The sequence below is a fragment of the Nothobranchius furzeri genome, chromosome 15 (genome assembly GCF_043380555.1).
Source record: "Nothobranchius furzeri strain GRZ-AD chromosome 15, NfurGRZ-RIMD1, whole genome shotgun sequence".
NCBI classification, from domain to species: Eukaryota; Metazoa; Chordata; class Actinopteri; order Cyprinodontiformes; family Nothobranchiidae; genus Nothobranchius; species Nothobranchius furzeri.
The window spans coordinates 51,950,658-51,967,699 of record NC_091755.1 but is presented as its reverse complement, the minus strand read 5'-3'; the positions used below and the strand labels follow the sequence as shown (position 1 = coordinate 51,967,699).

Here is a 17,042-nt window from a genome sequence, read left to right as displayed (position 1 = left end):
ACAATTTGCCCTCAGACAACTGGAATGACACAATCAAACATTAGAGGTCACTGTTGTGCTTCAATAGCACTTTTAATAAAACAGACATTTCATCCTCACAACAGCAATGACTGGACAGAGAGGGCAAGGAGGGGGAGGTGGTGCTGGGTGAGGGTTCCCTCTGCTGATAGGCTGGTTGCTCCTGATAAGTGAAACGGGAAGGGGAAGAAAGAAAACTCTCGGGAAGCATGGAAGTGGTTTAACGGGAACATTTTGGCTGGCATTTACTTTTTATCTTCCAGTGTAAAAGAAAGATTAATAATTTAGCAAAGAGAACTCGGACCACAACCACTCGTGCCCTCCTGCCTCTCACGTATTTACAGGATAAATTAATACATTCAGTTAATTCACTAAGTAACAAAGCTAATTAATCTGTTTTTAAGCAGAAATCACATTTTTCACATCCAGTTTTCAAACAGACTCAATCTTCTGTTCCTTCTCTATATTTTTATTTACGCACAGTCCAGTAATCAGTGTTCTATCAATAAATAACTCACACAATAATGTCATCCCCAGCCCCCTCACCTCCCCCTTTCGTAAAATTCCACCTGTCTGTATTCATACCTATTTACAGAAGCAGCAGTCTGACTCACCCACCCTGCAGTCACATTCACCCCACCCCACAAGACCCCACCCAACAAAGAAAAATGAAAACACCCTCAACTACCTCGGCCCTTACACATCCAAAGTCTTACCCTGTTCTAAGAGAGCATGCCAAGTTTAACAATAAACACAGAAAATGTCTCTATACAGAAAAAAACACCTTTAAAAACTTTACCTTTTCCTCTCACAAAGGTGGACTTAAGTGGCAACAATTACACTTTTCATTTTGGGGTTTCATTTGAAGTGCAGACAGAGACAGGGTTAAGTCAAAAGGAAGTCCTGTCTGATTGGGTTAAGGTGGGACATGTTATAAACGGGGGGTTCCAGGTCTCTCAGGCAACATTTGGCCATGGGAACGTTTGGCACGAAGCGGTTGTGTTGTTGAAATGGAGAAGTTTTAAGGGAAGGGAAGGGTTAAGGTATCCTTTTTTTAGAGTCAGAGGTGTCGGGGACTGGGGTGACCGTTGTGATACAGCTTCTGCTTGATGTGGACCATGTTGCCACTTGAGTCCTCCAGCTGTCTGAGCTGAGCTCGGCGACGGAGGTCTCGAAGGTTGCAGAACTGGGGCAGCCATGACCAGGATGGAGTATCTGCAGGAAAAGTAACAAGAGTTAACAGAGAGAGAGTGTGTGTGTGTGTGTGTGTGTGTGTGTGTGTGTGTGTGTGTGTGTGTGTGTGTGTGTGTGTGTGTGTGTGTGAGTGAAACAGGTTTTTCTATGTTTTCATTAATTTAAGGTATTTTAGAACTGATAAGCTAATGGCTAGTCTGAGCTAACCTAAGACAAAAGTGCTCACATGTTTTATGATTTAATGCAAACTTAATTTTATAAAAATATTTACATTAACGTTATGTTTGTGTTACGTTATTATTTCTGCAGAAATAGTAAAGCTTGACCCATGAATGTCCATTCACATTTTTCTTGCCCCGGAAAAAATATATCATGTTAAGCGAGTTTCACGACGTAACTAGGGGGTTATGCTGGTAGGGGCCATGCAGTGCAAATTTATTCCATTTCTGAAGGCAGATATATCCCACAGTATTCACTCATATCAGTGAATGGGGAAAAATTCATGGTAGTTTCTGAGGTATTTGCTCAGCCTCCATACCTGTTAAGCCTAGTCTATGCTTCTGCATCTGTACGGAGAAACACAACGCCATTATCTATCCTTGCAAGGGCTCTCCAGCAGGTTTGCAAGGACAGACAGAGTCATGCCCACTTTTCCAAACATCCATCAAATGAGACAGAGAATGCAAGCCTGTGATTGGTTAGGGCGCCACTTTCGTCAACAACACTGCCATTGCACCCTCAAAAACGTAAAGAGAGGCAACAATGTCTAGCGGCAGACAGAGAGAGCAGCTTGAAGCATATTTTGCAGAGAAACTCTAAAAGATACAAGCGTTTTATTCACCTGTGACTTGATGAAAAATAAGATACACAATAAGTGTTTTATTTGTGAATGGAAACTATGAGAAACATGGGTTTAGAGGGGGCAAGTGCATGAAGAGGTGGAGAAGAATGAGGGAAAAATGTGTCCGTGTTAAAAAGTCTCTCAAATACAAAAAGCACAATATAAATACAATAGTAAACGCACTATCTTGGACCGGATACGTAACAGGATACCCCAGAACAGTGCTACGCCCCCTGTTGTCCTGGCGGGGAATTGCTTTGCAACACTCCCCAGAAAACATCTCTGTCAATGTGTGTGCATCTCTTCCTTGTGGAGCTGACGCAGAAGCACAAACAAGGCTTTACCTGGTTCTGCAGCAGAATTTGGATGGTTTCCAAACACAAACGGGAAAAACAAATCCCGGTGCAGCAGACACAGCAAAAGGTTCGCTGAAACCCAAAACTTAATAACCGCAAAGCTAAATACAAAGCTAGGTATAGAATAATGTTTTTATGAATCTACAGAACAACTTTATTGTTAGTTTTTTCAGTAACACAATCAACTGAACAAGAAAGAATGTGTGTTTACCGCTAACAGGAGCGACACCTGCTAGCCCTTGAAATTTATTGGTTGAATATTTACATTGATATAAATTTTACTGGGTCATCTTTCGCCTGGGTTGAAAGTGTATCAAAAAAAATTTTTAATTCTTGACATTTCGTCTAGGCCTAAGTGTGATGTTTATACAACAAAGTTGCATGAACTGTTGTGAGTTCTGGAGATTGGAGCTGTTGTAAGACAAAATCAATCCACTTTGGTCACAAATAAACATGTTATTTACTCAGCTGCATGAATTTGACATTAAAATTTTGCCTAGGCTTTGCAAACAAAGAAGTGTTGCAATTTTTTTTGTGCATGAAAATGCTCATAAGTAATTCCCATCTCATCAGAACTGCATCTTAATGGTCAAGATTCAGCAAATAAACATGATCATTTGTTTTAATTTGTTGCACATTTTCACATGCCATCAGAAAATCCCTGTTATGTTTGCATCAACCATGTGGTCGTGTCGCCCTTCTCTGCTGGATCTGAGTGGGGGTGCATCTGGCCAAGGGCCGCAGACTCCTCCTACTTGGCATGTAAATGATGCAGACCCTCTTATTTACAATCCAGTGTAACACATTTACCTAATGCCTGCCTAACTGTTATTTTTGCACTCGTCAACCAAAAATGTAGGATGGATGTCATCATTTTTGAAGGGGACAATGAAAAAACCAGAAGGTTATGAAATGTGAGAGGAAGTAAATAACTCAGGAACATGTAAATTTGCTTGACACAGGATATTTAATGAAATTCTAATGAAATATGTACAAAAACTGAACAATGCATTAATTATATTAGTGCACAATGTGCTTTGGAAATGTGAATTATGAGCTTCTGCAGAACCCAATGAGGAGTGTGCTCCGTCACCGCTGGCTTTATTGTTACTGTAACCTCTAATTCTGGTAAGTAGGAGTTATTTTACACCAGAGGGTCGAGTGACAGAGGAGGAACAAAAGACAGCAAGTCTGAAGTGTTGGATGGGATTCCTAAATAGTGTAAAGTGCACAGTAACATTGGCCACTTAACCTTCACATTTGTTTTTGTGCAGCTGCACTCCTGACTGGAATTATTTTCAGAATAGAGTGAATCAAAGATGAGCAAATTTGGTTTATCTTCCCAATTAGACTTCATACTCTACAGATGCTGCATAACTGTAAGTCTGACTGGAATCAAGGAGAGTGTTATTATTATTTTTTTTAATGAGTGCACAATATGACGAGAATAATGGCGGAACATAGATTCTGGCTTGTCAGGTTATAAACTGGAGCCGGCAAGGCGAACCGTGGAGACAACTGGCAGAAAAGAAGGGGAGAGCCCCAGACAGCGAGCCCAGGAGCAAATGGCTGTGCATGGAGATGAGAGGGGTGGGGGTGGTTGGGGGGCAGGTAACGGGTAGATGGGAGGAGGTGAGGAGGAAGAGAGGTACCATAGTTATTTATAGCTGCGAATGGGTGTGCTGTCCACAAGGACTGGTCTGAAGGGTATCCAAAGGAAAAGGGGGCAACAAAGACAGGTTTCTGTCATTTCAATAAAAGAATGGAGAGTCAGGAGGAAGGATCAAGCAAAACAAAAAATAAAAATAGCTTTGCGAAAAGAAGCCAAAAGGGAATTTGTTCAGAATCCCAAGTCATAATTTTCTCGATCTAAAAAAATGTTTTTCTTCCTTTGGAGTCTTTGCAAAAGAGCATCTGGTATCAGATATTAACATCAAATTGGCGATAAGATGCAGAACCAGCAGGAGGCATGGTGAAGGAAATAGCCAGGAGTAGATTCCATAAATGAGAAAGGAGGGAAGGAAGCAGGAGTTAGAGAGGAAATGAGGAGAGAAAGAAAAGATCATCAACAATCCATGTGCATTTCAATGCACCGTGTGCATCTCTTACTCGCCATTCCAGCTGCTCTCTTGTTCTATTTTTAGCTCCAGAAAAGAGAGGGTGTGTGTGCATGTATGTGTGCAGCAATGTGTGTGTAAATGGGGGTTGGAGATGTGACAGCATCTCCATCCTGCTCTCGAACACACACATACACACACAAACACACACCCTGCTCTGTCAGCCTCACCTTCACTCCTCAAGTCAGAGAGGCTAAATGTGTCTGACCTAGCAACAAAATCACAGTGACATAAACAAAAAAAAATGAGGGGGTATTCCTTCTCAATAAAGAAAAGAAATCCCAGACCCATTCCCCACTAATTTTAAATATGTTTATGTTCTCCAAGTTAAGCACATCTGCTAATGCATCAGAAAAATCAAATCTTGAACAAAAATACAAACAGTGTTTGATTAAGTGTCATTCTTTAGCTTGATACTTCCCAGTCTCGCCTGAGGAGCTTTTCCATGGCAGTCCCAGTATCCAGGTCACATATCAGCTACTTTATTCTTAAGCTAAAAAAGATCCAGGCCAACTCCACATCAGAAACCATCTGAGAAAGCGTAGAGCCCAATAAAAAAAAACATCTTGCCATTCAAGTTTTGAACAGATTCCTGGATTTTATCTTCCTTTCTTCATTTTGAGTTTGTTCCTGACTGGGTGGGAGAAGCCCAAGAATCCAGAGCGAGCGTGTGAAACGAAGCCACTGTAATCCCCCCACACTAGAATATGTGGTGTATGGACCACATGTTCTGTCTCATTATGTTCACTGTATTCCATCTCCCCTGCTAAAACAGCATGCATCCTTCATCTGTCAGGCAGAGATGGGTAGAGAAATGACATGTATATTTCAGGGAGGGATGCTGACAGAAAACAGGAAATTAAACGGCAGCTATCACCCCAGCTGGATTTAAACACACGGCATGCGAAAACGAGGCATTCACTGCAGAACATCAGATGGTGAGAGTGAGACATCTCAGTCTGTGTGATTTAGGTCTGGTTTGAGTCTACAATTCAAGAGTAGTCTACAATAAACATCACCTCCAGAACTGTGCCTTTACATGGAAACATGTCATTTTAGCCACATGTTAAGATTAGATTACCAACTTTCAAATATTCATAAGAAGTCCTATTAAAAAACTGTAATGTAAACATTTAAATTGAAAACTTTCATCTCACTTACTAACTTCAGACTCGAAACTATCCACTGTGACAGCTATAACCGCTGAAGGACTTTAATCTGTGGATGTTTCTGGGACATGCAACTACTCAAACGGAAGTAATACTTTGTCTTGACTTTGTTTGGTGCTGTTTTACTCACAGCCTCCATTAGAATAACGAGTACCAATTAACTAGAAGAACTGAATGTTTTATGGGGCGTTTTTAGGCAGAACATTTAAACAAACTTTGCAAATAAATTCCAGAAAAGGCTATTTGATGTTTCTGAAAAGCAAATGTAAGAAAAAAGTGATTTTCCTGTAGCACAATTTTAAAAAATCATAATCATGTACCCATGTTCAGTCCCTAATCATTTCTGACATGGTTGTGTTTAGACCACATTTACTGCAGCCACCAAATAGGGACCATGGATCTTTAATGGTGATTTTTGTGGGAGGTAAAATGCTGAAAAAGTTGCAGGATTTTTCAGTGGGGGTTGAAGGACACTATGTTTTTGACTTTCATTATGCTTTTTTCTCTGCTTTGTTTCATTTATCTCAACGAAAGCCCATTTATGGGTAAAACCTTCTAAATCTAAGGTCCAGTGTTTTAGACAAAATCCATCATTTCAGTTTCAGAGTTGAGTAAATGAGTAAAAAAGTAAAGATTGCAGCACACAGAGAAAATTGAGGGAAAATATTGTTTTAGGACAGGAGCAGCTCTATGGTGGGTGGGAAGACTATATTTTTTAATTCTCTACTTCGTGAAACATTTGTTTTTCTCATTTGTACCTAAAAACTGTCTTTTTTTGAAGAAACAACAAAACAACAAATAGTTTTATGTGTTTTTGTGATCATTTTGTTGACTCATTTTACATAAAGGGGATTTTCACAAACTTCAATGAGGAGCTTCAGCATCGCCACCCTGCCTAGACCTTTTGCCTCTTCTTTGCACCCGCATGTAAGATTTTCTAGAACTGCCACTGTTTTATGGACAGTCTACCTCTGGATTTGTTCAAGCAAAAAAAAAAAAAAAAAAAAACACTAACAAATTATAACTCAGTCCTAAAACAGCAACACAAAGCTGCAGCAAATGTTCTTCAAAATCAACTCAAGTGTGGAACCCGGAGTTTTAAAGGGGTTCTAGAATTTATCCTGCATTTACTTTTTTGTCGAGTATACGCAGCTCGGTGTGTCAACTGTACCATAAAAGTTTTTTCATTGAAGGGCTTCATTATGGGGTTGTGTTTGACCATTTTTCAAGGCTCCTGAAAATTTTTGAGCCCAAACTCCTTTTCAAAGGCTACGTGGAGATTCCAAGAACAATTGTAAAAGATTGTTGTTCTAGAACCCCTTTGATGAATTCTTTGGGAGTTGGAGGAGGGAGTTTGTGGAGTCAAGTTCCTATGCTCTGGATCGCTGGAGCGCTGGCAATAAAATTCTTTCTGATTCTGATTCTGATTCTGAACCTTTGGATCATACAATACTGGGCAAAAAAGAATACAACTGGAATTTTTTACTTCCTATAATATGTTTTACCTTTATCCTGTAGAGTTTTTTTATATCAAACAGACAATTGTAACTTTTAAACTGCAGTGAGATCTTCATTAATGCAAGCTGGTTTACAAATCATTCCTCAGGAAGTGAAACATCTTAGTAATGAAACCCTGAATGACTGAGATCCTTCAACAGCATCAGACTAAAGTGGAAACCACCAGCTAACAGAATATTAAACAGATTTATAAACAAGCACTTATGATGTTAACTGTTTCAATGGTCATTACATTCTAACTGACTCAAAAACAAATCTACTAATGCATCTGCTTTTGTGGGTTTACTTCTGTCTATTCTGAGTTAAAACCCTTCAATGTGATGCAGCAGAATTTATTATTGGTTTATTTTTCTGATGCCAACTCAGAATTTTGCACTAACAAATCAAAACTAGCACATCACAGCTTTCCAGCAGTAGAAATTATTTAAATGTGAACTTATTCTGAAGATTCTTTAATCATTTGTGAGCCCGATTCCTGTGAGAGATTCTCTTTTGGAGCATTTTGAGAGATTCCCAAGGCTTTGTTTTTCACAGTGTGGGAACCATAGCTGTCAAAATCCTGAGGTGCAGCTTTGAAAATGTAGTGTCCTCTTTTAAATCCATTTCCTCTTCTTTTTTAAACTCACAATTTAAATCACAATATCCCTTTTCAGGAAACTGCTGCTTGTTTGTCTTTTGAGTTAAGCAATTGTTCAAATCAGAAGCTGCAGATCCCAATTATTTCCATTCTTGTTAATATTTCTATTTCACAGCATCGCCTGCTGAATAATGGTTTTCTTTAGCATCATCTGTTACATTGACATCCATTTTTCCATTTGATTCAGTGTTAACTATTTTTGGCTCAAACTCTAAAACTAAAAGACAAAACAAACATTTAAAAGAGTAATTCAAAAGGCCCTGCTTGTTTGATTCGGTCATGTTTGTGTCATGCAAGAGCTGCTTAATCAAAGCAAGTTAAGAGGTACAGAACATCTAAAACAGCCATTTTAAATCAGTTATGCCTTAACTGATGCTTCTGAATGTCTGAATAATAAGACAGTTGGAAGATTTCCAAGAGGTCGCAGCAAAGAGAGGAAAAACTGGTGAAAAGAGCCAAAAATGGTTGTGAAGTCATTTTTCTAGAGCTACACCAATTTCTGCGTTAATCTGGCATGTGTTGGCTCAGTGGATTACGCAAACACATTTTAGCACATTCCCTTCAAAGTAAAGGTGCTTTAAAAAATTGTGATCTTGGTTTTTATCACGTAACAGTCGACCTAATGACTAAAATGAATGGAGGAAGACTCCTTTTTCCATCTCACCGTAGTACCGGCTCGCCCTCCAGGCCCTGACGGCACAGTGCAGGACTCCGTCCAGCCACAGCAGCAGCCAGCTGATGCAAAAGCCCAACAGCAGCCCCAGCATCAAGTCCATCTCCTGCTTCGTCACACTGTCACTCACAAAATAGTTCTCTGAAGAGTCCACCAAAGAGTGGTCCCCATCGTACGGGATGACGTAGTGGACATGATGCCTGAGGAGAGGAGAGACATGGGAAGATGATGGCTGGGTTAGGTGTTGATGTACTTTTATACACACACCGTCTCTACCTCAGAGGTTTGTCTAAAGTTTTTTAAGTTTGAGTAAGACTACACTAATCCGCACTTTGCAGGAAATCCCAGAAACCCTCCTGAGGAACCGTGGGTGTCCCCAGGCTGCACTTAAAACAGAAAACATTTATGGTTGAGTTGTAATTTTAGATTTGCAGAAGAAGCTGGCAGCATTTTTTTGCTTATTTATTTTTTTTGTTTGTTTTGTTTTTGTGAAACGCCTCGCTATAGAAAAGGTATTTTCTCCTTCTTCTTCTTCTTCTTCTTCTTCTTCTTCTTCTTCTTCTTCTTCTTCTTCTTCTTCTTCTTCTTCATTAAAAAAAGACAAATATGTTTTCATAAAAATGGTAAGATGTCAACTCTAAAGGTGTCACTCAAAGAGAGGTGTAGCTTATTTGGTTAAAATTAAAGATTTTCACGATGAAACTCAATATTTTGGTGTAAAATATGTCTTCTTTCTGATGTGATTTAAAAATTTTAATTATATTTTAGAGTATCTTTGATTTGTTGTTAATAGAGAAAAAATCACAATAAAACCAATTTTCATGGTGACATTTTTAAGAGGTTGAATTTGTTTCTAGATTAAGTATTTCTCCTTTGTTTTCTGTGGTTTATTTTTTAACAAAGCTATGAAGGTTTTATATATACATACATATATATATATATATATATATATATGTATGTATGTATGTATGTATGTATGTATATACATACACTCAACAAAAATATAAACGCAACACTTTTGTTTCTGCTCCAATTTTTCATGAGATGGACTTAAAGATCTAAAATTCATTCCAGATACACAATATTACCATTTCTCTCAAACATTGCTCACAAATCAGTCTAAATGTGTGATAGTGAGCACTTCTGCTTTGCTGAGATAATCCATCCCACCTCACAGGTGTGCCACATCAAGATGCTGATCCGACACCATGAGTAGTGCACAGGTGTACCTTATACTGCCCACAATAAAAGGCCACCCTGGAATGTGCTGTTTTGTCTCACAACAAAATGCCACAGATGCCACAAGCATTGAGGGAGCGTGCAATTGGCATGCTGACAGCAGGATTGTCAACCAGATCTGTTGCTCGTGCGTTGAATGTTCATTTCTCCACCATAAGCTGTCTCCAAAGACGTTTCAGACAATATGGCAGTACATCCAATCTAACCGGCCTCACAACCACAGATGACGTGTAACCACACCAGCCCAGGGCCTCCACATCCAGCAGGTTCACCTCCAAGATCGTCTAAGACCAGCCACTCAGACAGCTGCTGAAACATTTGGTTTGCATAACCAAACAATTTCTGCACAAACTGTCAGAAACCGTCTCAGGGAAGCTCAACTGCATGCTCGTCGTCCTCATTGGGGTCTTGACCTGACCCCAGCTTGTCGCCTTAACAGACTTGAGTGGGCAAATGCTCACATTCGATGGCGTCTGACATGTTGGAGTGTCATGTTCTGTGTCCCTTTGTTCCCCAGCCCTTCCAGTTCCCACTCCAGGTTCTCCTTTTGTGTTTCATGGCGCCCTCATGTGTCCTTGGTCTGCGTCTTTCCCCATGTGTCTCCTAATGTTTCTCCATCCCTCTCTGTATTCCCTTTTGTGTTCTCTTAGCGCCCTCATGTGTCCTTTGCATCTCTGTTGTGTGTCTTAAGTTATAGCCACAGCCTCTTGTTCCCCAGTTCATAGTTTGTGTGTGTCAGTATGTGTATGTGTTTGTGTGAGTTCTTCCCTTAGTCTTTAGGTTTAGTTTTGTGTTTTATATAGTTTTAGGTTTATCTGCCCTCCACTGGTTCTCTTCCCCATCCAGATAATTGCTGTCACCTGCCTTTCCTCCAGCCTCACTCCACACACCTGCTTCCTGTTTCCCTAATTGCTCCTCCCTGTCTATATAAGCCCTCCTTGTCTCATTGTTCTTGTCGGTTCATTGTGGTTTGTCAGCGTTATGTGTTCTGTCAGTCTGCTTGTTCCTCTAGTGTTTTTTGACTCCCTGGATTTTTGGATTTTGGCTCCCTCCAATTTGGATTTATTTTTGTTCTTCCTCAAAATAAAGGATTTTTACTTTACATATCCACTCCTGCCTCGTGTCATCCTGGGTTCTGCAATTTGGGTCCTACCCTCCTAAACGTGACATGGAGAGGTGTTCTCTTCATAGATGAATCTCGGTTTACATTGTTCAGGGCAGATGGCAGACAGCGTGTGTGGCGTTGTGTGGGTGAGCGCTTTGCTGATGTCAATGTTGTGGATGGAGGGGCCCATGGTGGTGGTGGGGTCATGTATGGGCAGGCATCTGTTATGGACGAAGAACCCAGGTGCATTTTATTGATGGCATTTTGAATGCACAGAGATACCGTGATGAAATCCTGAGGCCCATTGTTGTGCCGTACATCCATGAACATCACCTCATGTTTCAGCAAGATAATGTTGCAAGGATCTGTACACAATTCTTGGAAGCTGAAAATGTCCCAGTTCTTCCTTGGCCAGCATACTCACTGGACATGTCACCTGTTGAGCATGTTTGGGATGTGCTTGAATGGCGTATACAATAGCGTGTACCAGTTCCCACTAATATCCAACAACGTCACACAGCCATTGAAGAGGAGTGGACCAACATTCCACAGGCCACAATTGACAATCTGATAAACTCTATGCGAAGATGTGTTGCACTGCATGAGGCAAATCGTGGTCACACCAGACACTGACCGGTTCTGAGTCCCCAGACCCCCAATAAAGCAAAAAACTGCACATTCCAGGGTGGCCTTTTATTGTGGGCAGTATAAGGTACGACTGTGCACTACTCATGATGTCAGATCAGCATCTTGATGTGGCACACCTGTGAGGTGAGGTAGGATGGATTATCTAAGCAAAGCACAGGTGCTCACTGTTACACATTTAGACTGATTAGTGAACAATGTTTGAGAGAAATGGTAATATTGTGTATCTGGAATGAATTTTAGATATTTAAGTCCATCTCATGAAAAATCGGAGCAGAAACATATATATATATATATATATATATATATATAGAGAGAGAGAGAGAGAGAGAGAGAGAGAGAATTTTGCTCAAAAGAGCTAAATGTATTAGCTGTTGTTGCTGCATCTTTTTTTTTCATCTGCTGAGTATGCACAGGTATGATCAACAACAGATTATTTAAAAAGTGGCAAACATCTGCCACAATATCACAAGGTTGATTAACCTTCTCTTGGTCTTTGCACAAAGTTGCAGAATGACAATGACTCCCAACATGCATCATATCTCATAAGAATCCCTAAGGAACTTCTGCAAATTTTTTGAAAAAGCTACAGATAAAAAGCAGTAGATGTTTGCCAATCCAACATTATAGCTTTGCATTGAATTGCGTTCAAGTTGCCTTATTGTGCCGCACTATTGTGAGAAACAAACTTCCTCAACTCGACATGACAGTCTTTACTGAGATGACAAGCTCTCCTGTGGGGAATGATGGCTTTTTTCAGTCTAACAACGTGAGCAGCTGCCTGAAAAACATTGCAGGAGAACACAGCAGGAGCAGGGAGATCCGTCTGCTGGGGGAAGAGTACAGGTGCACTCACACACTGGTGAAGGTCTGGACTGATGACAGTTTGTGATGATGTTCAGTTTATCTGGAAGGTTTGCAGGAGGGGCTGCATGTTGAAAATGTTGGTGACATTTTTGCCTTGCAGCAAGAAGGTTACAGGTTCTATCCCTTCTACACAGAGTTAGCATGTTCTCCCCATGCATGTGTGGGTTTTCTCCTCCCACAGACCAGAAACATGCACATTAGGTTAAATGGCAACCCTAAAGTGTCCATATGAGTGTGTGAATGGAACAGTGGCCTGTCTAGGGAATTCCCTCCTCTTGTCCAATGGGTGCTGTGGTTAGGCACCAGTTCGTTGGATGGGTAGATGGACGGATGGATGGAGTAGTTAAATGTTCTGATTGATCACCATTTTTATGGTTGTTTACATGCTGAATTTTGGAATTCTAATTTTAATTTGCCAGTACTCTAAAAGTTTCCTTGTCCGGGGATCGGACCAAATTTACTCAACTGATTGTTCACATAACTGCATTTCTCTGTCTCTAAAACAGAACTCCTCATGAAAGATTCAATAATTAAGGCTGAACGTCTGATGGGAGGATGAGAAAAATATATTGCAGTTCAGGACCTTAAATAACTCAGATGGGGAAAATTTAAAGTGAGGTGGATGTAGCCTGGCTAGCCATGCCAATGCTTCCTTATGGGAATCAAAAGGCCTGGCAACACTCCCATTCAAATAACCCCACCCCCTGAGAATTCTAACTGAGCCAGTCAGTGCTGAGCAGCGTACGTCACACACCGCAATGCTAAGTTTCTCATAAACAAAGAAGATGGCACTTCAAGTTCTATGCGGCACTTCCTCTGTTCTATATGACTTGGACATGGTTTTGGAACCACAAGAAGAAGAAGCGCTAAAAGCCTTTCTTCTAAAGAAAAATGTTTGAGCCGTTGCCAGACACCATCTTTGACTACAGCATCACGTGATACAGTTTTTGAGCTAGTCCCACCCCTTGAGGTGCTCTCTGCCTCGTAGTATCCAGACTTGTTCTCTGTGTAGAATAGACAGAGGGCGAGTCTGGCAAGCCAGGCCAGGGTAGATTATGCTTTTCTGGTGCTTTTCAGTCTTATTGTTTGAGATGCTCTTCACATATCAATGGCAACCACTGATTTTAATATTTTGTCAAAAAATGTATTATTTTAATGTACAGTCCTGGAAAAAAGCTTTTCCAATCATTGTGAATGTCCTTTTAATAACTGGATCCTGATCCATTCATCAAACTGCCCTCTGACCCTCCTTAACCCTTCTGCAACTAGCCTTCCACGAACGAATCGCACATTCTTGGCTTGGAGCAGCTGAACAGAGGTCAGAGCCATGCTAGCTACATTAGCTAGCATAAATTGTTGTATACAAATATGTAGCCTAAGCAGATATAGGAGATGGGGCACTAAGCCCAGTCCTCCCTCCACTGGATCTGTTATCCCAGAGGTTTCTCTCTCTTAAGCTTTAGAGACAGAGTCCAGAGAACTCTAGAGGAGTTCGACAGAAGCCAGGAGCCTGCAGGAAAAGGTGCCAACAGCGGTTGATAGATAATGTTGTGTTTTTAGGGTGGTTTGATGTTATCTGTTACATCCAACATTTTCCTGTATAATGGCTTGGGAGGGAGCCTGTAGAAAGTTTTAGCGTTAGAACATCGACTGCACCTTTACGCCCATTGGATCTCCCTGACCTGCAGCTACATTCATGCCTAAACTTCTCCTCTAGGAACAAACGCTTGTATAAATCAAAAAAGATTTTCATGGGCCCAACACATGATTATTTGAGCAATTTAAGTTATTTAACCCATTTTTGGTATTTTTCCCCTACACCTTAAATTCTCCCACACAGTTATGTCTTCCACACAAAGTAAAATTTCCTGCCATATAGGCAGACTTCCATCCTTCTGTACTCAACTTTATCTACCAGCCCGTGAATCGGACCACAGAGACAAATAAGATGACATGGGCTGTGTCCCCAGCCAGATAAGGTGAATGCCGTGGGCATCCCTTCACCTCCACTCCTCATGGATGGAAAGACAAGCAGGAAAACCCCAGGATTCCCTCCCTCCATATATCCTATTTCTGCTGTTTGATGTGAGGACAGATGACTGACTCCAGTCAGGAGTGTTTCCAGGTCAGTGAAAAATGTGGATACAGTAATCTGAGTACCAAAAGGAGGAAAAGAGTTTTGACTGTGCCTTTGGTTATTTATCTGATCAGTGGAAATGCCTTTAAACTAACAATAAACAATTGTTTGATTTTCAAGATTAAAGGCATGTGCTATCTTCATTCAGCCAATTGCAGACACATTTCTACTTTTAATTATGTTTATTTTTCAGGTGAAATTAACAATGATGAGTTTTTTTTATTATAAAGGCTATTTTCTTAAAGCTGCTAATGAACTGCTAACACATCATCTCCCACACACTGCAGAAAGTCCCCCTTATGTTGTGAAGCGCATCTGGACACCTGCAGCTAGATGTTATTCGGGATTTTCACGTTTGAGGCCAAAATCAGTATTAATTTTTATTTAGCTGTTCAGTTCAGGTAGGCTTACTTCATCCTTTTGCTCACCGCTGCTCATTTCTGGACTAAACTCTTTCATGAAAATACATTTCATATTAATGATGAGGCTCTTGCTGCTGTTTCTCCACATTTCAGCCAAGCTCTGAATGAGAGCAAACAGCAGGTCCCTCCCCTCTTAAACCCTCTATAGCCCCCCTATGATGGTAATTGGCCCAGCAGGTTTTTATATTCTCGGCGACACCGCGCAGGCCTGCGTGAACCGAGCAGCGCACTTGATGCTCATGTTGTTTTTGAACGGCCCCATAGTTCATTACCTATTTATGGCTCCTGCACACACCTTTTTCTGTCCTTTTTATACATGCGGCGATTCGAACACACGGGGAAACAGATCATATCTGTTAAATACACGCAGAACAACTCTCAGAGGAGACATCCGATGCTATGAGAGGATAAAATCAGGCCTCTTCATTAAAAATCTGACGAGAGAACACAGAACCCTATTTCTTTCTTTCAGACATTGTGGAGGATGATGATATTTACCTTCCACAGTTGCAGTGACATACGCGGTCCTCCCCTCGTAGATGCGGTAAGATGTAGTTGTGAAAGCGGTCCAGTAGTGCGTTCATGTCCATTAAACAGGCTATTGCCTGCAAAGAATCATGCCAGTCAGCTGGGACATGTCAGGCTAAGCGATTACCACAGACAGCAAATGGCTTTCATTACCTTACTCATAACATGAAACAATTAGGAAAGAAAATTCTTACAGAATTTTTTTTTCAATTGCAGATCCTCCCTGATCCTGAGAGGGGGTGGGTGGGGGGATGTTGCTTACTTGTTTATGACAGCAGGTAGGTTAATTATAGGTAGGCTTACTTCCACATTCATAGGTCTGCTCTAAGACAGTGTCTCCTAAAACTCTGACAGATTTATGTGATTTTTTTTTCTCCTGGGCTATTAAAATATCCTCAGATAGGAAATTTGATTGTAATATTGTGGCTTAGGGAGGGGAGGATGTCTTACCATTACAACTGAAGCACCAAGAATCATAAAAATCATGGTGGTTGTGATCATATGCATCAAAACTTCCAAACTGACCGCCGTCCTTTGGCCCGGGGTTCTACCCGCGGCAGTGGAGACGCTCCGGCTGGGCTGTGGGCGCTCTCTCCCGACAGGAGCCGCTCATGGAGCCGCCGCGCCGCTCCTCGCTCCCCGTCCCTTCAAACTGCCCGGTTCTCCCCCCGTCTCCTCCTACACGCGCCAAGCCGCTCTGTCAGCCTTCACTGCGCCCTCTCCATCAAAATAACCCCCCTCCACCACCACCACCGGTGGGATGCGGCTGCTGCTGCACGATCCACAGAGGCAGTCACGGATTCAATGTGATCCGCTACTCTTTCCTCCGTTTCAACGCCTGGCTCAATGAAATCTTAAAAAAAATACCCTGAAGAAAAACAAATGATTTGCTGAGGCGGAGCCTCTGTTCCTCCCTTCCCAGGATCCCTCAACCCCTGGTCTGCGCTTTTAATCTCGGTGAATCCTGTCTTCCATCGGTGAAAATGCTCGATGTATCTTGTCTGGGTGTTTCAGAGAGCTGCACCAACTCCTCTCACGGCCATCGCCCTCGTCTTTCTAAGAATGCTTGATAACGCCAAGTCCAAACAGCTCCAGTCCGCAGGCTAGACCCACCCTGCGCCCCGAGTCCGGTTCCTATACAGCAACGGCAGCTGCATCGACACCCGGAGCCAGACGCGCATGATTATCCCATCCTGGCTTCCAGCAGCTACGCGAACATCCACTCCCACTGCTGGTGCGTGTGCGTGTGAGCGGTAGTGTGAGCAGTGGGCGGTAAAGGGGGAAGAACTGCAAGCTGGAGGTTTTAGGCCTCTGTGTGTGCTCATTATTTAATGCCCCGTGGTTATGCACATTCACAAGAGGTTAAGCACGGCACGTTGATGATTTTCACCTTCTTCATCACTTTACCCTGAAGCACATAAAGCCACCACAACATAAAATACAGCTTTAAAAATGTCCAGATAAGAACAAATCTAATTTTATTTCTTGTTATTTCCAAACAAAAATAGGTCTCTTCGTTTTTAGAAGTTTGATTTTAAAATGGTCAAACCATAAACACTTAATGATCACAATCAAA

The 17,042-nt window shown here is 41.4% G+C and overlaps 1 protein-coding gene across 2 annotated transcripts; it reads right to left on the bottom strand.

The window, feature by feature from the left end:
- Positions 1-47: 47 nt before the first annotated feature.
- On the bottom strand, positions 48-16,756 carry tmem240a (transmembrane protein 240a). 2 transcript variants are annotated; one of them, XM_015968554.3, is made up of 4 exons: positions 15,917-16,756; positions 15,437-15,543; positions 8,515-8,723; positions 48-1,233 (listed from the first exon to the last, which is right to left on the bottom strand). In XM_015968554.3, the coding sequence occupies exons 1-4, from the start codon at positions 15,971-15,973 to the stop codon at positions 1,079-1,081; spliced, it is 528 nt and encodes a 175-aa protein (XP_015824040.1). In that variant the 5' UTR covers positions 15,974-16,756; the 3' UTR covers positions 48-1,078. The 2 variants fall into 2 exon arrangements, with proteins under 2 accessions (XP_015824040.1, XP_015824041.1); XM_015968555.3 differs by having other exon boundaries at positions 15,992-16,756.
- Between the last annotated feature and the right edge of the window lie 286 nt (positions 16,757-17,042).